The sequence below is a fragment of the Leopardus geoffroyi genome, chromosome B2 (genome assembly GCF_018350155.1).
Source record: "Leopardus geoffroyi isolate Oge1 chromosome B2, O.geoffroyi_Oge1_pat1.0, whole genome shotgun sequence".
Taxonomy (NCBI): Eukaryota; Metazoa; Chordata; class Mammalia; order Carnivora; family Felidae; genus Leopardus; species Leopardus geoffroyi.
The window spans coordinates 145,558,069-145,579,326 of NC_059332.1; the positions used below are offsets into that span (position 1 = coordinate 145,558,069).

Here is a 21,258-nt window from a genome sequence, read left to right on the forward strand (position 1 = left end):
TGAATCAAGAGGAGAAGCCTAAGATATAACAAATGTATTCAAAGGGAAAGTTAAACTAAGATCCTATTTTTTTTAAATCTTTCTGTTAAATGAATGAACGAATGCATACCAAAATACTGACAAATGATAGTTAAATCACTATCTCCCTGGATACCAAGAGCAAGTATAAATGGACTTTGAGATAAATCTCTACCAATCTCCAAAAGCAAGTAAATTTTTTAAGTCTGCAATCCCAGGGCAGCACTATTTCGACAGGCTGAACGAATTTTAAGACAAATCTGAAAGCAAGAAAATTATAAAAAAAAATTTATATCAAACAACAATGACATCAGAAACATAAGTCTTTGCTGGAAGAGTTAAGGATAATTACAGGGTAGGACCAGTTTTTAGATTTAATGTCCTACTAGGAGCTGAATTTTAAAACACGTTTCTGGCGAGTTAAATCTTGGCTGTGTAAAACCTGGTTATTTTTTAGTTTGTATTGAGCTTTGTAAACTTAAGAACGGCAGAAAGAGGAAAAAAGTGCAGAGTTCACTAGGCAACCTTAGAAGCAGAAAAGTGGGGATGATTTCTCTCTTTCTGCTCAATCATACCATGCTAATAATTTTTCTATTTTGTAAGTTTCAAACTTTACATTTTGAATTTTAAGAATACTACTACTGCAAAGTAAAATTCAGCAAGCAGAAATACTCTTTTCCCCAGGGTGGGCACCCAACGTCAGGGGGAGTTCCAAGAACCACATCCTGGTCAGAAATACACTACAAGTCTCACTCTGGTTCTGCCCTGTCATCTTCATATGACAGAGTATCATTATTCCCGAGCTGAACTGAGGTATCCAGCTAAGGTATTTTGGAAGCAAAGTTTCCAGGACCTTGAGGGGCTAGCTGCTGTTAGGAAAACATTATTTATCACTGTTTAGTAAAACCTCAGTCATGAGACCCTTCAGATGTATACTGGGGGGCCATAAGCTTGGAATACGATTGCTAGCATATGCCTTGGAGGAGTTGACATAAAGGAAGTTTCCAAAGGAATTTTTATACGTTAAAGTAGACTTATAGGATCTTGGGAGTCAGGATAATGTTAAGCTAAGATTCCCTCTTGCCCCAGCCAAGTGTCATCTTCAAGGCAGCTGAGCTCCTAGAGGGAGGTCACTCTGCCTGTTTCAAGGACTTGTCTACGGGCTGTAGGCAGTAAAGGAAATTTAATGTTTCATTTGCCTTAGCTTCCCACATCGCCATGGCAAGCAGTTAAACCTCTTTCCTTTGCTCTCGGGTAGCCAGGAGTGTCCGAGGAATATCACACAGATCCCACCTGGTGGCAGAGAGGTGCTGTTAGCCTGTCCTCTGCCCTCAGCTTGCCCCCCACTCCCTTATCAAAAGGACACAAACTGTGTACCTGAATGAAATTTTCAGCCTAACATCTGGAAAGGAAGAACACCGCTATCTTATATATATATTTTGTACATATTATAACCACATATGTGGGCTCTGGAAGGGAGTGTCACTGAAAACCTCATCTTTTATTTCTGCATCTGTCAGCAGGCAGGACCACAAATGAGTGTTTTCTCAAATGGTACGATCGATTTATAAGCTGTGAAAAAGCACTGCTCCTACCTTTTGCAAGCTTTTAAAACCAGTCAGAGCCCTATAGATTACCTATTCCAATTCTTGGATTTTGTAAGCAACCTGAAGGCCCAAGAGATTATGTTATTTTTCTAAGGTCAAAAAGTTAGCTTAGTGGCACTGGAGACCCTTGAATATAAGTTATTATACACTTGTTGAGAAGTATTGTTAAGAAGGTAGACGAAAGTGATGTCAATCTCTTTTTACACAAAAGTACATGTTTGTACAGCACAACAATAAATAAAATTTTTACCTTGCTACTAATTCTCTACAAACTCTTTCAAAGGACAGAAACAGAATGAATACTTGCTAACACATGCCATGAGCCAGAATTACTTTAAAGCTACAACCAGACAAAGACAATCTAAGAAAACTACAGACCATCTCTCTCCTGAGCGAAGATGCAAATATCCCCAGCAAAATATTCATGAATCAAATACAAAAAAGCATAAAAAATATATGCCATAGTCAAGTGGGACTGAACTCAGGTATGCAAACCGATTCAACATTCAAAAATAAATTCATGTAATCCAACACAAACTAAAACAGGTTAAACAACAGACTAAAAGAGATAAACCATACAATATCGGTAGATACAGAAAAAGTATTTGACAAAGTCCAACTCCCATTCATGATAAACACTGTCTGAAAACTAGGAATGGAAGGTAACTACCTTGTGAAGGTAAATGGATAGGGAAGGAAGACATGAAACCGTGTGTGTTCACAGATGACATGATAATCTATGTAGAAAACCTGAAAGAACCCACAAAATAATTCCTGAAATAAGCAGTTATAGCAAGGTTGCAGGATACCAGCCTGATATGCAAAAGTCAATCACTTTCCCATATACCAGCAACGAATAAGTGGAATTTGAAATTAACCCTCTGGTTTTAATCTATTATGTAGTTAATTATGCCTAATTTGACTAATGATGTATGATTAAGGCACACGCAAAAATAAATAAAAGAAACATAAAATATAAATAGATACCCCAAATTTTTATTTTCAATTCTGTAATTAAATAACTTATTTCCAGGAAGATGTGGTATTTCAAAACCAAAACCAAGGAAATATATTTAAATGTAAATTCACAGGTCAGGAAATGTCATATTAATAAAGGACACACTGATATTATGTATTGAGTGAGAAAGTAATTGCAGAGGCCACTTTTTTTTTTTAGATTTTTTTTCAAAAAATTTCATATTGAGAAAGTTTTGCACTTTTGTCTCACAATAGAAAATGCAAAAAAAAAAATGCAAACAAGCAAGGGAGAAATGCTCGAACTTGCTAATAACAATTTTTAAAAAATATTGGGGCTTCTGGGTGAATCAGTCAGTTGAGCATCTGACTCTTGACTATGGGCCAGGGTTATGGGATCCAGCCCCACACGAGGCTCTGTGCCCATGGGTGCCCGCGCGCACACGTGCACTCTCTCTCGCCCTCTGCCCCTCCCCCACTCACATGTGTGTGTGCATGCGCTCTTTCTCAAAAAATTTTTTTACTTAAAACATTTTTAAATTAAAAAAATATTAATGACAAAATTAATGTTCTTTAGCAAATGGGCAAAAACTAAAAGTATGAACATTTAATAGTGTTGAAGATGCAGCAGGAAGCCGTCTCGAAGACAGGCAACCATAGTCTACAAGGGAAATAAACTTGGCAATATGCATCAGGCACCTTAAACATGTCCATGAACATTGACCTTTTGTTACCACTTGTACGATACTATTTTTAGATTCAAAACATGCAGTCAATGATTTCTGGAAAAGGATATAAATTTAAATGTTAGTTAGTCTAATATATATTTTGAAAATTTTTTTTTAGAGACAGAGAGGGACAGAACATGAGAGGGGAAGGAGAGAGAGACACACACAGAATCTGAAGCAGGCTCCAGGCTCTGAGCTGCCAATGCAGAGCCCAGTGAGGGGCTCGAACCAATGAGCTGTGAGATCATGACCTGAGCTGAAGTCGGACGCTTAAGCAACTGAGCCACCCAGGCACCACTTAACCTCATATTTTTAATTAGAAATAATTCAGATCACCAGCAATAGAGAAATGGTGAAATATCAGCTACCTATTTAAAAAAAAAAAAAAAAAACAACCAAACTTGTTTTCATGGGATATTTCATAGCAGGGAAAATTTATCATGATGCAATGTAAATGGAAAAAAGCCAGATACAAAACTACATATACAATGATTACATATAGCGCATATGCACACACACACCGTGTATGTATGTATGTGTATATATATATATATGCAAATATTTAGGCTTAAGAATTTAAGATACTGGGAAGAATTAAACCCAAATCTTGCTAACCATGAGGGTAAACAACTAACATTTTTAGTTTTTTTTGTGTTTGTTTGTTTTTGTGAGTGAATCACTTCTAAATTAAAAAAGAAAGCATTAGCAGGGAAAAAAAAACATAACAATCAGCAAAGTACAACATAAGGTACTCTTGTGTCCTCACGTAGGCTTCTATGATATCCCTATGCATGGAGCTTTCAGTATAAGAGGAGGGGGCCTCTTGGGGCGCCTGGGTGGCTCAGTCGGTTGAGCGTCCGACTTCAGCTCAGGTCACGATCTCACGGTTCATGAGTTCGAGCCCCGCGTTGGGCTCTGTGCTGATGGCTCAGAGCCTGGAGCCTGCTTCGGATTCTGTCTCTCCCTCTCTCTCTGCCTCTCCCCCCACTTGTGCTCTGTCTCTCAAAAATAAATAAATGTAAAAAAAATAAAATAAAAAAAAAAAAAAGAGGAGGGGGCCTCTTTATTTTACATACAGGGCATCCCCCTGCTGCCTTATACAAGAAGGGACCTCACCTAGTCAAGTGGTTGGTTATACACACACACACACACTTCAGTCTAACTGAAAACAGTAGCTTCTATTTATAAGATCACCCAAAAATAATACTAGGAAAGATTTTATTGCCACAGACGGTATTATTTTTCAGCAGTTCTGTCCCTGTGCATCTGGGAAGTGGCTTGCTTCCCTGAATGGATGTTGGGAGTTGCTAATACAAAGCCGACAGCTCAGCGGCAGGCAAGTACAGAGAGCTATGCCCACAGTTAAGGGAACACGATCAACACCACACGCCCTAATGCCATCTTTAACAACTTTAATGGAAGGTTTTTAAATACTGGCTGGTGGCCGCATTCTGACTTAGAGTCAAAGAGAAACCATTTCTCCTTTGAAAAACGGAGACGGGATGTTAATTAATTGCCTGGTGCTTTCAGAGCAGTTGAGGACTCCCAGCCCCTTTCCTGAAAGCCCAGAAGAGTCAGCTGTTCTTGCATGTTGCAAGCCTTAGCCATGCGCCATCATTCACCTTACCGAGGGATGTTGAAAAGCTGCATTTTAGGCAATATTGTGGAATGCTCTCTCACAGCAGAAACTAAAAATACAGCAGCAAAAAAAAAAGTCTCATTTTTCTCCCTTTTCTGGAAACAAGTGTGTCCAACTGAGGCTGTTAAGGATTGTAAGATTCTATTAGTCAACCTGTTTTGTTTACATTTATTAAAGGACAGAAGTATTATGTTAGAAGTATTAATAACCACTAATCACGAAATCCCAGAGTTTCAGGTAACTCTAAAAGGCCACCTAACACAGTCCCCAAGGCCAAAGAGGCAACCCTGAAATGCCGAGGGCATATATCTGTCTTTGCTTAAAAGTCTGCAATAAGCAGCATTCTTTGACTGTATTCATTAATGCATTTTGGCATTTCCCAGAAAGTTCTTCTTGATGTCAGGGCTAAGACCTCGCTCTTGCAATTTGAGCTTCTAGACGACCGCAGAGAATATGTGCTAAAGCTAATTTCTTTTACTCTGTTCATTTGAATAACATAAAGTAAGAGATTCTACTCTCAGACATCAACTCTGTAGATTAAATAGGCGCAGAGTTTTCCACTCGGTCCTTGCCTCCCAAGCTATAATTCAAATCTAGTCATTATCCCTGTTTTCCCAACGACGCATCTCCACACGTTCTTTCTTCCATTGTATTCACTGAGATTTCCCCAACTAGCTGCATGCTTTTATTTGGGGCGTATGGATACATGCGAAGCCCTGACACACATACAGGCAAGTTACGTGGGAGAACTGAAGTGTATGAAAGAGACCTTTTTAAGATAAAATGTTGGGGCGCCTGGCTGGCTCAGTCAGAAGAGCATGCGACTCCTGATCTCGGGGTTGTGAGCTCGAGTCCCACATTGGCTGTAGAGATTGCTTCAAACAAAATGTTATGGATCATGTATTCCAGGAATAAATGGCGCTCATAAATTGTCATGGCATTCCTAACACTGGTTTCATGTTTTACTTCTGTTTAGAACTCACCGATATCAACACATGTGTTTATTTTTTAAGATTACACTACTTTTAGACATAAGTCATCTCTTTTCTATCTTGGGATCCTATTCGACCACTGACCACACGAAGGATTTGGCACTTTGAACAGTCTGAGAGTGAAATATACCCACGTTGGGCAAACGGCGTCGGAGCAAAGCAGACACTCCTCAAGAAGGAGAAACCACTGAGGAGGTTTATGTGAGAAGCCACCATGGGAAAGCAGCATGTGGAGGGTGACAGCGTCTTCAGATCCTTACCTGATGTCGGTACATGTTATGCAGGTGATGCCTCGACTGTTTGTTGTGATCAGGTTCAAAGCCACTGATGTTTCCTTGTCAGCAGTTGGGTGTGCTCCACATTTAAAGAAAAATTCCTGGAAGGATGAGAACTATGTCAGAAATCACAGACATGGAACTCAGCTGGCCATTTCCCCCTCTCTGGAAACATTTTCACATTAAACAAACTCTTTGGGCAAGAGAGGAAATCTATTATGAGGTATGAGTTAGAAATAAGTCCACATCGAATCTTTGGAAGGAAACTAAATGCCCTTGTGCCACTACTCAACAATCCCCTTTTTAGGAGGGTCGAAGTGTCTGTGTTTGACTTCCTTTCCCCTGTTAGCCGTGGAGCTGGGGAAATGCTCAGTGATCCTGGTTTAGCAACGCCCTTCCATGATAAGTGAGTCTAACAGAAGAACCCAGTGTGAATGCAGGAGGAAGCCTGAAATGGTATCTCACAAATGAGGAAAGGGAGACGCCGAGCCAAGCAATGATTTGCCCAAAGTCAAACAATCAGAGGTGAAAGCAGGAAGTAACCAGGTTTCCTAAGGGGAAACCCAGTGAGTTTTCTATAGCACCACAACGCAGTTGGTCAGTCAGCAGCAAAGATGTGGTCCAGAGTAAGGAATCTAGGGAACAGTACTCTACATAAGACTGTGCATACACGCAGACTTACAGATTAGCAGAGTGTGACCCTCCCCAGACGCTCCCTGAACCTTTCTCTGCCGCCGAACAGGGTCCCAGAATTCCCTGGAGACTCCAGCCCCGTGCCCCACACTAAGCAGAGGGAATGTTCCACACCTGTACTTCTCTTCTTAATTGGCTTCTCCAGCCTTGTCTTGCAGACACTCCCTTAAGTTAGCTTTTCACATAGGTCACATTCTTTTGATTGCTTATATTCTCCCTTCTCAACCCAAATCTTCTTTTTCTTTTTCTTCATTTCTTCCTCTTGTTATGTCTCTATTTCTTCACACACCCCTTTACCCTTCATACGCTGGGGTGTTGAGCACAGTAACCACTCTGCCTCTTGCCTAACAGTCTTTGCACTCCCATGATAATCACGTCCATGAAGTTCAGTTTTCTGCTACGGCCGAAATTCAATACAGGTGCATCTCTGGACAACAGAAGGACACTTGTCCACCTCATATTCCCCGCTTCCCCCAACTCCATTTGAGTATAACTACTTGGAATATGGGAAGTATCTCCCTTTAAACACTAGACTTTGCCTTTGGTTAAAGCTCCACATATTAAGTGCTTTTGGCTTCGTGGGACTTTGGGGGTGTTTGTTGTACTTCTCACTCTGCATTGTAGCCTAAGAGCACCCACGGACACCGTGCAGATGAATATATATGGCTGCGTTCTAATACAACTTTATTTACAAAAACATTTAGAAAGTGGGATTTTGGGGGCGCCTGGGTGGCTCAGTCGGTTGAGCGGCCGACTTCGGCTCAGGTCACGATCTCACACTCCGTGAGTTCGAGCCCCGCGTCGGGCTCTGTGCTGACAGCTCAGAGCCTGGAGCCTGTTTCAGATTCTGTGTCTCCCTCTCTCTGACCCTCCCCCATTCATGCTCTGTCTCTCTCTGTCTCAAAAATAAACGTTAAAAAAAAAAATTTAAAAAAAAGTTTAAAAAAAAAAAAAGAAAGAAAATGGGATTTTGTCCACAGGCCGCTGATGATCCACCCCTGAGGTATTGTGGAATACCTTACTCATATTTGCATCTTAACAGTGTCCAGTATAGAACAGGCATCAGATAGATTTTCCTAAATAAAAAAAAAATCGACAGGTTTATTAACAAAATCCTATCATCATCCCTTTACACATTTGGCAGCACCACCCTTGATTTATTCTTTCCCTACTTGTAACCCAACTGGCTCCTTCTCCTCTGACCTGAGATGCGGGAGCAACACCTGTGGCTTCCAACGCTGGTGTGCACCGAAGACACCTGCTGGGCTAGAAATTGCTGGACCCAACGCCAGGTTTCTCTAATTCGGGAGTTCTGAGGCAGGGCCAATGATTTGCGCTTCTCACATGCGGGCAGGTTATGCTTTTACTGTCGCCCTGGGAGCCGCACACTTGAGAAACACCGAGTTATACGGACGTCAGTGGCAAAGGGAGTAAACTCTGTTTCTTCTCTCAGAAGACGACAGCTGAAACATACCTCACTTACCACATCTGGAAGTGATGCCATGTCTCTGGTGATATGCGTTACTCTCCAAAAATCTGAAGGGTGCCACTGTACAGAGAAGTGTCCCAAAGCCAGCTGTCTGGAGCCCAGGCTCTTCTGAATTGCAAGGGTCTTACCAGCCCCAGACGGTGTAACTGCTACTTAACCAGAATCTATGCTATCTGGGGCGAGTGGCCTATGAGTCCTCCTTCCTGCAGTCTTCGGGCCCACAGATGACGGTGTGACAACAGTCTTGCTATAATAGATGGCGTGTCCAGTGCTTCTGATGAGCGCCTGTTTAGGTATGTCCTTGGCATCATGTCTATGAGCCCTTGTCTTTCCTTGGAGCAGCATGGACATCATACTGATTGGTCCCTTTTTTTTTTTTTTAACATGGAATGCTACCCTTTTCACACAACCTTTTGAAATTTTACAAATCCTTCAGAGGTCAGTTCAAGGATATTAAGAAAAAGCTTTAAAGCAATTCCTGACTGCCTAAACAAAAAGTGTGGAGGGCATGACTGGCCCTTAGGAAATACACTGAGTTAGCTGCAAGTACTTTTTGTGGACATGAAAAAAAAATCCCGCTCATAACACAAAATAATTCCTCCAAAACAGCTGAGTTGGCTGGAGTATTGAGAAGGTATTTCATATACAGATAAATAGACAGTATTTGTATTTTTTTTCTTAGCTTGCAAAAAACTACTGGTAGATGTTCAGCTAACAAATCACAAACTGTTCTAATACCAGATAGAAGTCAGCCAGATAAAAGCCAAAATCCTTTTTATTGAGGGGAACGGATGTTTGTAGATAACAGTATAAAAAGTTATAGATATTTGGAAAATTCCAGTGTTTCACATGGGGTGATAAAACGAAAATACGAATTATCAACTCTGTGTATTAAATATGTATGTCACATTGGTGAATTTCAGCACTCTCTCCACCAATTTTTATGAAAGGAGGCTCTTCTGTAGTACTAGAGTAATTGGCAAGAATGGTGGAGGGTCTGAGACTTCACCCTGCTTGCAAGTTAACAGGTTAATATGCTACAGTCTCATGGATGCTGGCAGAAGACACAAGACTCCTGGGTCAGAGACAAAGGACTGTGTAACTCAGAGCCCAGGCAGAATGAAATATGGACGTCACGACCATGCCATTCCCCCTGCTCCCCAACAACTATGGGATGAAGCAGATGAACTAAGCTACATGCTACACCTGTGGTGGGTCTGCACCACAGCTGAGGACTCTGAACCCTGGGAACCCAGATCTTCAATAAGCAGCTGTAGGCAAACCTTCCTTTTGTCCTCAAGGGGGATACTGTCTTTATGATACTGGATAATAAGCAGATCTGCTCTATGATCTCCTTAAAACGATCATCCAGAACAAAAGGGTAGAGTAGGCATGCAGAAACGCAGAACACGCAGCGTGTTCCCTTACAACACGCAGAAACGCAGGAGAATCCTAGAGAACTCTCTCCCAATATTAGTGACACCTCTTCTGGCAGACTAATCACTAGCATGATCTGGTGGTTTCCTGTCCTATGTAATCAGTGAGCTAGGATGTCGGTAGTCTTTTGATATTTTCAGTCTGCATGCAAAACACACAACTAGTAAAGCAAAGCTTTACTGAAAAGTAAAGAAACAGAAGAAGCTTGCAAAAATTTCTACCTTGGGTACCTCAGCTTGCTTATAGAGGGTTGTCAATTCAATACAGCTGCATGATTCTTTTGGCGTAGCTGTGAATTTTGCCTTTCTGTGTTTTATTTCTCTCGATTGCTCAGGGTTAAAAAAAATCATGGGAGCCAAAGCCAGAAAAGTCATCTAGCTAGACTCCACATAGCATGTTCAGAAAGCTGACTCCACTGTGGTGAGATGCAGTCATCAGGGGGATGACACCATCTCCATCCCAACATGGGGCCCAGGAAACACTGCAAGTTGGAGTGAGTGACAGCAGTTATGCTCCAGGGCCGTCTGCTTGACGTGGCCTTACTCTAGTTTCAGTAGGTGCTGGGTTTGACCAGCACAATAAATTCCGTGTCACTAGGGAAACAGACCCCTGTGGGTGCAGCAGGGAAACATCCTCCTTCGTGAGGGAGGACATTCGTCAATCCTAGTGAAGGCAATATGACTCCCTTAAGTGTGGGTGAAGAAAGATTCCCTAAGGGGCCCACCCCATATTTTACAGATACCAGCTCAAGATAAATCAGCTACAAAAATAAACAAAGCAAACCAAACCAAAACAAACACACAAAACAACCAAGTCCTGAAAAATTAAATGAATTCTTCCACCTAATCAGGAACTACAGTTCCCATGGGATGGCTCATTTCGTTTGGGTCCACAGACTCAATTCTGGGAAGCCATAATTAATTAGCAAGAAGCTAAAATGTATGACAGTAATTGGCCAGGTTTTTTTTTTCTGTGTTTTCAATGATAGTGTAAACTATTAAAAAAAAAAACAAAACTGAACCCAGAATAAGACCTTGAAAATGAGCTTGGTTATAATATTATAACCATGTTAAATGCTATGCATTTTCCACCTTATTAGTACTAAACAGAAAATCTAAACTCCAGCACAGTTATATTCTTTAAGTTCACAGAAATGTATTTGCATTTTTACCATTTCTGTGGACAAGGCTATGATTCTTTCCTTCTGCTCTCACTGAGTTCTTGTATTTTATCATAACTCATCTATCTTTCACTTCAGGCTATGGAAGCCTGACCCTCTAACCAAATCAGACCCATAAAAACCAAGAGTGTACATCAAGGGAAGACCTGTAAACATTTCAGTTCAGCTGCCGGTGGCATTCCCAAAAGCCACCCTCCTCTTAACTCCACTCTGCCACCTGACTCCTGACTCATTACCAGTGTCTCTCACAAAGAGGGACATGGTAAGAAGTATGGAAACAAATAAGGCAGTGAAATCTGAAAACAGATTTTTACCAAGAACCCAGTTGTGTAAGAACTTACAGGATCAGAATCTAATTAGTCAACTCCAAACATAAATTAAAGTGTTCCAAATTTCTATAAAAAGAGCTAACAAACTACCTGGAAAGCCTCGCATGTCCCAACCACAAGCTAGTTCCACAAACCTGAAAAAATAGCAATGAGACCCACATCTTCCTCTTCATTTATGAATCTTCTAACGGCTTTTATTGAACCTCCTAGAGTTAATGAGTTTTATAGATACTGCTTAACCATAATGTTTTCCAGATAGAATATTTGTCTTGATTTTACAAAGAGTTAAATTCGATGTTAGTCTCTAAATCTTTCTTAATTAATATGCTCCAAAGAAAGCACACCTTTCTGTTTTTAAAGTCTATTTTTATTTATTTTGAGAGAGAGATAGAGAGCAAGCAGGTGAGAGCCCAAGCGGGCTCTGCTCTACCAGCACAGACCCTGATGCGGGGCTCGAACTCACAAATCGTGAGATCATGACCTGAGCCGAAGTCAAGAGCTTAACCCACCGAGCCACCCAGGCACCCCACACCTTTCTCTTGAGAAAATAAAAGGGACACACGATTTTCACTGGAAGGTTGTGGTACGTGGTTTGTACTGAACAAGTAACTGGCCATCTGCATGGGTCAGAGTCAAGTTAGGGAAACAGGACCCACGCCAGGCAGTTCAGCCTAGGGAATTTAATGCTAAGGTGTAGTCACAAAGGTGGTGGAAGCCACATAGGGCAGGAAGCCACCCTGAGATCAGCAGCTTTTGGGCTCCAGTCACCGGAGTGGGAAGAGTTGGCTGGGAGGTCTGCTGGGAGCTGGGAGGGTGAACGAGAGGTGGCCACTATCATAAAAATGCTTCTGGAAGAGAAAGCAAGGAACATCCTGGCCTCTGCCTTCTTTCTGACCTCCCAGCTCCCTTCAGGCCTCTCCTGGGCAGAGCCAGCCTGAAGCAAGGGAATCTGGGAGCTGGCACTGGCCATGACCAGCTCAATATACCACACAGGGCAGGGCAGGGCAGGGGGTTCTAGAAACAAGCAGCAGGAGACCGGTGCACCTTCAAAAGGCAGAGCCAGTCTGTCAAGTCCCACTTCTTTGCCTTTCACTGTCTGTTGGTGGTGGCACTTTCTAATCAGCCTCCACAAAAGAAACAAAGATACATTCAGCTATGGCTCTGTAAAGTGTATTATACACACACAAATATTTATACCATTTGTGGATTGAGTTCAAACTCAAACCTGTGAAAAGATGAACCACCCAAATTTTCAAGTAAGAGAGACCGAGGACATAAGGCTACTGTTACGATTTATGAGAAAACTGGTAATGAGCATCTTACATCCCTCTCTGTCGAAGGGTCCTCATGCTTCCCAAGTTACCAGAGACGACCTGTCACTTAGAATCAATCTAAGTGTCTCCCATGGAACTAAAACTTCTATCAATAGCCAGCAATGAACAGACATCCTCACTTCGGGCTCTAACAGTTCCTCGTTTGGTTGGATGCAGATTCTTTTGTAAGAAACGACTGATACTTTTAGGTCTTAATATCCATTTACTATCCATTATTCATATTAATATTATACCTTTAGTTTTCTCTAAGCTAAAATCTGACAAACAGCATATAATTCCCATATTCTGCACCTGCTCCATATGGAAAGCCTGTAACTGAGCCATGCCAAAGCCTGTTCACCTGGTGACTTAGAGCATCTGAGCCTTCGTGCTGATGTCTTAGACTCACTTGCGGTCCGGATACAAACTAACTGTACAACTTGTTTGATCATACAATACTTGTACACTTTGCTAATTTACCAACGCTAGGTATAAAATTAGGTTACACCCAGTTAAACAAATAGAATCTCAAAAGCTACTGAGTCTGTTATCATGTGCAAATTTGTTTTCTCTTAGTAAGGTGCCAAGAAAGCCTCTAGATGATGTGCAAACTGTATCAGGACAAAGAAAATCAATATACTCCCAGAAAAAGGAAAACCACACTGGATCTTTGCTGAGGACGGTTGCTGCCAGGTCCACACCATGACCACTGCCAAAGCCTTAAGGAAGGCTGCATGCTTCCTCCACGGCCCTGCATCGATTAACAACAAATGCACACATTATATGCACATGGTACATGTACATCCACATGGTATATGCACATAGCTTGGTACACGCATATGCCAAGCTAGCCCATGCTAAGCAGCAGAAAGAAAGCCTTCGACGTTAAGCCAGCAAGCTTAACATGGCTCTCCACTTTCACCTTTGGTCAGGTCCGTAGTATTTCCGCTGTCCTACCACTACAGCTATTGTTAAATTTCAAAAGTATTTTAAAATTTGTATCTTATTACCAAAGTTAAAAGTATAAACTGGGTCCATTCCCTGGGCCAATGTATAAGAAATAATAAAAATAAAAATGAAATTCTAAAATCCAAAAGGCTCTGGAAACACAAAGCCTTTTGTCCTCATTTGTCCTCGAAATGTTGCCACAAGTAAAATTTAATGGCGAGACTGGACGTGAACTGGCTTGGCATGATCTCTGGCCAACTCAGTGTGACTGTCCCCACTTTGCACTGCAATGTCTTTGTTTTCCTTTTTAAATGAGAAGGTGTGGGCATGCAGTCCTGGAGCTATTTCAGAGTTAAAATGTATGAATTGCATCATCTTTCTAAAATCAAAAAGTTTCTGAATTTAAAACACTTCAGACTTCAGGGTAGTAGATAAGCGATTACTATTCTACACCTAAATTTTTTAAAATTCTTACTAATCCAACAGGATGATCCTCGAAGTGCTAGATACAGTCCTCTACGTGAATCACTGCAATGGTAGTTTTGATTCAGTCCGAAAGAACAGTTCAAGCCTACTTCAAATATGTACATAAATGGACCCTTGCATACTTCTCACCTTTCCCTGTGACGCCAGATCTAAACAATTACAGATGTTAGGGCTACATGCCTTCAAGACATGCCTTCTTCTTCCATGCCTGGATCGGAAGTTCTTCCACTGTCCAGAAGTTTATTCTATTGTAACATGCCCAGTCACCATGCATTATTTATTATTTTAAGACTAAAAGTGGGTTGTAAAAGAAAGCACATCAAATGAATCCTGAAAAGAGTAAACTACGAGGTTCAAAGTCATTGTGGATGCTTATAGAATGCATAAGTTTGGGGGCGCCTGGGTGGCTCAGTGGGTTAAGCACCGGACTTCGGCTCAAGTCATGATCTCGCGGTTCGTGGGTTTGAGCCCCGTATCAGGCTCTGTGCTGACAGCTCAGAGCCTGGAGCCTGCTTCGGATTCTGTGTCTACCTCCCTCTCTCTCTCTGCCCTTCTCCGCTCGCCCTCTGTCTCTCAAAAATAAACAAACATTAAACAAATGCATGAGCTTGTATAGATGGCTTTGTTCAGACAAGAAAATAAAACAGTCTCAGAACAACAAAGAATGGAACTCATCAATACAGAGACCAGATTGGCAGTTACCAGGGGTGGGGGAGGGATGGGATGGGGTGGGGGCGTGGGTGAAATGGGTGAAGGTGATTAAATAGAACAAATTTCCATTTATAAAACAAACAAAGCAACAGAAGATGATCCTCATTCCCAGTAGGTAATCGCTCAGTCATGCTCAGATCATTGTACCTCCCTTTCTCTTCACTAGTCCAGGGTGCACAGATGGGCAGCTCAGTCAGAACACACAAATTCCCCTACCGTGAACACAGAGAGAGAACCTGTCTGAGAATCAAGCCAATGTTCAGAAGAGAACAGAAACAAGAGACGGAAAGGCAGAGTTCCAGCGACAGCATTTGTGACCTGGATCCAGCTATGCCTGTTTCCCTGGTTACTTAAGTTACCGTATCTGCCCTAAGTAATAGCCAAGCTCCCAGGGATTATTTTCCCCCAATGTTTACTCATAGAAAGAAAGAAAGAAAGAAAGAAAGAAAGAAAGAAAGAAAGAAAGAAAGAAAGAAAGGAAGAAAAAGAGAGAAGTGTGATATTTTCTCCCTGCCCAATCCTGACCAGGGGCTGGAGATACAGAGGTAAACAAAATCCCTGAGGGAATCCAGGAGCCTGGAGGAGAAAGACACTTTAACAAACATTTGCACACACATACACACACACACAAAGTGGTAAATGCCGTAGAGATGCCTGAGCACTGAGCTGCGGGGGCAAGAGAGGGATGGTGACCAGTTTAGGGGAGAATGAGAAGGTTTTGCTTTTGAGGAGATACCTGAACTGGGTTTTACAAGGTCAGGGTTTGCCAGGTGAAGGCAGGGAAGTGAGTGCAGGAACAGCGGGGAGCACAGGGAGGCCAGACTCACAGGGGTGGAGGGAGCTTGGGCAGGTGAGTAATGGGAAATCTGTGATTCTTCCTGCACATAAACATTGATCCGAGCCCTCCATGCTGCTGCTTATGCTTTGAAAGCCTGGATATGTTCTTGTTGGTAGACTCTGTCAGTCTCCCCACCAAAAAGGACTAAGCTGTGACACAAAGAATATGCACTATGACTAGTTTTTTGTCACCAATTTTCAAAGATTCCCCCCTTCAAAACAGGTTTTTGATTTTTTTTTTTTAACTTAGCAGGGCATAGAAACCTCCGAGATAAATTTCCACATTATCTTTCAGACTGGAACACAGAATTCTTTTTTTTCTTTATTATCTTGAGAAGGCTTTCACTCCAAGGGTTGTGCCCTAGATAAGGTATCACTGGAGAATTTTGACAGCAAATGCCTTGACCATGGCTGTTAATGTTTCTCATCTTGTGCAAAATCATCTTGCTCTTAGCATCCATTAAAGGTCCTTGACTCCAACCTTCCTGGAACATAGGAACAGCTGCCTTAGTTGTATTTATTCCATAGGGTATGGGCTCCCTGAATGCGAGTTGAGAGGCCCCTATGGCCAGAGGACATATTCACAACATTTAACTTATTCCCAGGAATTCCTGGCTGGCTCGGGAGAATCTGGTTAATGATTTGCACAGAACCACAGTCATTCTTTCTCCAGATCTGACGTTCCTTTGACTAGTTAGTTGTTCCAGTGTGGTCCTCATGTTCCTTGGATTTCCATCACCTTTGCATTAATGTCTGGCGATGTAACTTCCCTCCAACCACAATGTAACAGTAGTTACTTATGTGATATCATCGGCTCAGTATCCAAGTTGAATACATCTTCTTAAATTTTGCAGCCTAGCCAGACTATAAAAGACAATATTCATTATTCTAGCTGTTCTTTAATTCCTTTGGAAGCTAAAGGTTTCATAAGCTCTCATAATGTGTCAGCTTGAGAGAACATAAAGGCATCACAGCCTTTGCTAGTTTCATTATTTAGGCAAAGCCTTCCAGCTTCTGCGCTCAGATGAACAAAATAAGATGTTACAACGTTTTTCTGTTAACAGAGCTTTTCTTCTTATAGCCTTCCCACCACCACCACCACTGATTACATTAGTTGGGACCTCTAGGAGAGGGCACAGAAACAAATATTCGTTAGCTGGAAATAATTTGCAAGAAATGGAGGGGCAGGGTCATAATTTTGAAAATTTACAATGACTCAACACCCCTAGATGAGTTGTGTTCCCAGTATTTTCCAGGCAATCTCTAGAAATTGGCGGTTGTTTTACATTTATTTCTAGATGTGAAAAAAAATCATTCTAATTTTGATTATTCTCATCAACAATGGTAAATAATGTGAAAGAATTGTTTAATGCTGTCATTTTCCTCATTGCATACCTTCCAGCTCAAGCACACTTACCTGAGCAAAGCCTTTGGAGCCTTTTCAACATCATATGCCCCACCATTTTTCCCTCCCCCGGTCCTACACAGTCTTGCTATAAAGACCCTTTTCCTGCCCTGAAAGCTATGCTCTCCCTATTACCTTTGATCCTTTAAACACAATTTCTCCCTATATGGACTGTCTTTCTCCCACCTTTGCCAGTCACTTTACCCTTGAAATCCCCAAGGGTCCTTCATGCCTCAGTTTACATGTCATCTGCCCATAGAACTTTCCTGATTCCTCAGGACTGGGTGAGAGGTGTTTCCATGTTACCCCCTCGCTCCTATCCTGTTCTGTGCTTAGTGTCTGCCAAGCCCTTGTTCTATGGTATTGACATCACCTTCCTGTCTAGAAGACTCCTTAAAGCGCAAACAACCTGAAGGCATCTCATCCCCGACCTGGCCCAGGGCTGAATGCACAGCAGGTGTCAAATCAGTTGAAAGACTTGAAGAGTAAGAAAGGAAGGGAAGGTGGCAGAGTAGGAGAATCCTAAGCTCAACCTGTCCCACAGATAGAAGTAGATAATACCCACATCGACGTAAGCAACAAACCAACAAGCAAACCTGAAGACTGGCAAAAAGACTCTCCACAGGTAAATGTGGAGTAGAAGTGACATTGAAGAGGGTAGGAAGGGTGGAGATTTGGTAGGGAGCCAAGTGGACTTCGAGGACCATCTGCAAGAGGAAAGGACATAGCGGGCATGGAGCCGGGGGAGGAGCAGGCCTCCACCCCGGGCACCCCAGGCACCAGGCACGGGGAAGACAAATCTCCATAACATTTGGTTTGGAAAACCAGAGGGTCCTGATAATCAGTGGGGCTTAATCCCTGGGACTTTAAAAACCGGTGGGCTCCTCTCTGAGAGAGCTGGGAGGGTGGAGTCACTTCCCTTAAAGAGACAGCACAAAAACAGCCCTGCAGAGATACAGCACAGAAGCAGCAGTTTGAAAGACATCTGGGGTATAGGGCATGGAGATTTGTCTGCTAATCCCAGAGCATGTGCTGGAGGTGCAGGGATCTTTGGGAGACTTCTCCAAGAGCAAAGGAGCGCCATTTCCTTCTCCCACTGGCCAGCAGGATACACGAACACCTGTGGGAACTGGTGTGGTGCCAACACTCTCCACCTAGCTTGCTAATAGCAGGCCCCATCCCCATGTGCTTCTGTGGATCTACCCCCTCCCACCCAGCCTGCCTCGGCGGTTTTCCCGGGCATCGACAGGTCTCCTCCTGTAGCAACCATGTGGACCCTCCTGGCATCACATGCCCTGCCCTTCATGTTCTCCTGTGGACCCACCCCTTCCACCGACAACAGTTCCACAAGCCTGGCAGCGTGCCACCAGCCCCAAGAGGGGCCAGCCCCCTCCAAAGAGACTTCTGCTCCAGGGGGAGAAGAAGTTATCGTTTAAACCACTTGTAGCCCCAGAGGTGGGCTGGCAGCGGACATCGGGTCTGACTGCAGGTCTGCTGACCAATGAAAGCTTCTCAGGAGACAACGCAAGGAGAGCACCCTGTAGTTTGGTGCAACCACATCTCTGGCAAATGCCTGGTCTGACTCAACTCAAGCCCAGATCAGCTCAAAACTGGCCAACTAACAACAGAGGAACAAAACCTTTCCCACAAGAGGCAAAGGAAGCCACTGCAGACATCTGGACTGAAGGAGAATATGGCTCAGCCACCATAGTGGGGCACACACAACAAAGATAAGAAACACCCTGATCTGTCAGTTCAGGTAAGCAGGGGACATTACACTGTAGGGCACCATAGGACCTCTACTTCATAAGGCCACTTCTTTCTTTCTTTTCTTTCTTTCTTTTCTTTCTTTCTTTCTTTCTTTCTTTCTTTCTTTCTTTCTTTCTTTTGAGAGTGAGAGAGAGAGATAGAGAGAATGAGTGGGGGAGGGACAGAGGGTGAGAGGGTGAGAGAGAGAGAGAGAGAAAATCTTAAGCAGTCTCCATGCTTAGTGTGAAGACCAATGTGGGGTTTGAACTCATAACTCTGGGATAAGATCTGAGCTAAAATCAAGAGCGAGACGTTCAACCAACTGAGTCACCCAGGAGCCCTACCACTACTTTCAAGAGCCAGAAACATAGTTAACTTTCTTAACACAGAGAAACAGACCCAGAGAGGCAGACAAAATGAGGAGACAGATGAATACGTCCTAAATGAAAAGACAAGACAAAAATCACAGCAAGAGAGCTTCAACAAAATGGAAATAAGTAATATGCCTGATAGAGAATATAAAGTAATGGTCATAATCACTAGAATTGAGAAAACATTGGAGGACCTCAATAAGACCCTCAAGAAAGAGAGAGAAAACATATAAAATATCAATCAGAAATGAAGAACTCAATAACTGAAATTAAAACTACGCTGGATGGAATAAACAGTAGACTAGAAGAATCAGAGGAACACAGGAGTGAACTAGAGGACAGAGGAGTGGAAAGTCATGAAGCTGAACAAAAGAAAGAAAAAAAATAATAGATGAAAATAAATTAAAGAAGCTCAGTGACACCATGAAGTATAATAATATTAACATTAGAGGGATCCCAGAAGGAGAAGAGAAAAAAGGGGGTAGAAGATTTATTTGAAGAAATAATAGCTGAAAAATTCCTGAATCTGGGCAAGAAAACAGAAATCCAGATCCAGGTGGCAGAGAGCCCCCAACAAGCCCAGGAAATGCAAGTCGAAACTACCTTGAGCTATCACATCATACCTATAAGAATGGGTACATTAACAACACAAGAAACAACAAGTGTTGGTGAGGATGTGGAGAAAAAAGAACCCTCATGTACTGTTGTTGGGAATGCCAACTGGTGTAGCCACTGTGGAAAACAGTATGGAGTTTCCTCAAAAAATTAACAATAGAGTTACTATTAGATCTAGTAATTCTGCTATTGGATATTTACCCAAAGAATACAAAAACACTAATTCAAAAAATTGTATGCCTCCCTACATTTATTGCAGCAATATTTGCAGTAGCCAAGATATGGAAGCAGCCTGAGTATCCATCAATAGACGAATGGATAATGAAGATGTCATATATTCATATGCATGGAATATATATCCATATGTATATATATATTATCTTGCCATTTGCAACAGCATGGATGGAATTAGAAAGTGAAATGCTAAATGAAATAAGTCAGAGAAAGACAAAGACCATATGATTTCACTCATATGTGGAATTTAGGAAACAAAATAAAGGAACAGGCTAAAAAATACATTAACCAAGAAACAGAGTCTTAACTCTAGAGAACAAACTGGTGGTTACCAGAGGGGAGGTGGGTGGGGGATGGGGGAAATAGGGGATGGGGACTAAAAGGACATTTATCAGGATGAGCACTGGGTAATGTATAAAATTGTTAAATCACTATGTTTTACACCTGAAACTAATATGACATTGTATGTTAAATACATTTGAATTAAAATCCTTTGAAAAGGAAAGGCTAGTGGGGAAGGGCTCTCCCTGGTATGAGGACCAGGCTGAGGGGAAACAGGTTGCTAGGAAATCCTGCATCTCAGCCCTTTTTTCTTCCTGTGCATTCAATGTTCTTTCCTCTACCTTTGGCTCCTCTGCTCCTTCCTCTTAACTTTTATTGCTGCTGTTGTTCCTGTCCTTGAATCTATTCTGCTGCTTATTTGGAAAATAGCCCCCACTCCCTGGATCAAGCAGTGGCAGAATGATGCTGTCACTTTTCTCTTGCAGTCAGAGGCTGAGAAACTTAGCAACTCAGCTTTAATGTGTCCGGTCTGGGCATGGAAAGTGCAAGAGAAACATACCTTTTGGTAGCAGTAATTCATGAAATGATAATATAACTTGGTTTGCGCTACAAGCAAAGAGAAATATTGAACAACAAAAAAATCCTAGATTTAAAACATTGCAAATGACTTTACACTTGCAATCCAAACTTTTTTCCCCTCAAAAGTCCTTGTTTCTTTGGCAAGCAGAATTTAAAGCTTCTTTTTATTCCCATGTTCTTTACTGCAGGCATCACACACGACTATAAACAGTCCACTCAAGACCAATCCAGGCAGAGGCAAGTGCTTTATGTGCTTTAGCAGTGTCTCACATTCTCCATATTTATTTTATTTCCTCATTAGAAATGGAAGAAAATAAAGTATAATTTGGAAATTTACCTACGAACTGTTTACATCTGGGAAAACTA

The 21,258-nt window shown here is 42.1% G+C and overlaps 1 protein-coding gene across 3 annotated transcripts in view; it reads right to left on the minus strand.

Annotated features, from left to right (window-relative positions):
* Positions 1 to 21,258, minus strand: part of PRKN (parkin RBR E3 ubiquitin protein ligase) — a 1,352,534-nt gene that overhangs the window by 593,856 nt on the left and 737,420 nt on the right. For all 3 annotated transcript variants that reach the window (XM_045500229.1, XM_045500228.1, XM_045500230.1), the window contains one exon: positions 6,220 to 6,335. In XM_045500229.1, coding sequence (XP_045356185.1) covers positions 6,220 to 6,335 — 116 coding nt within the window. The remainder of the gene's footprint in view (positions 1 to 6,219; positions 6,336 to 21,258) is intronic.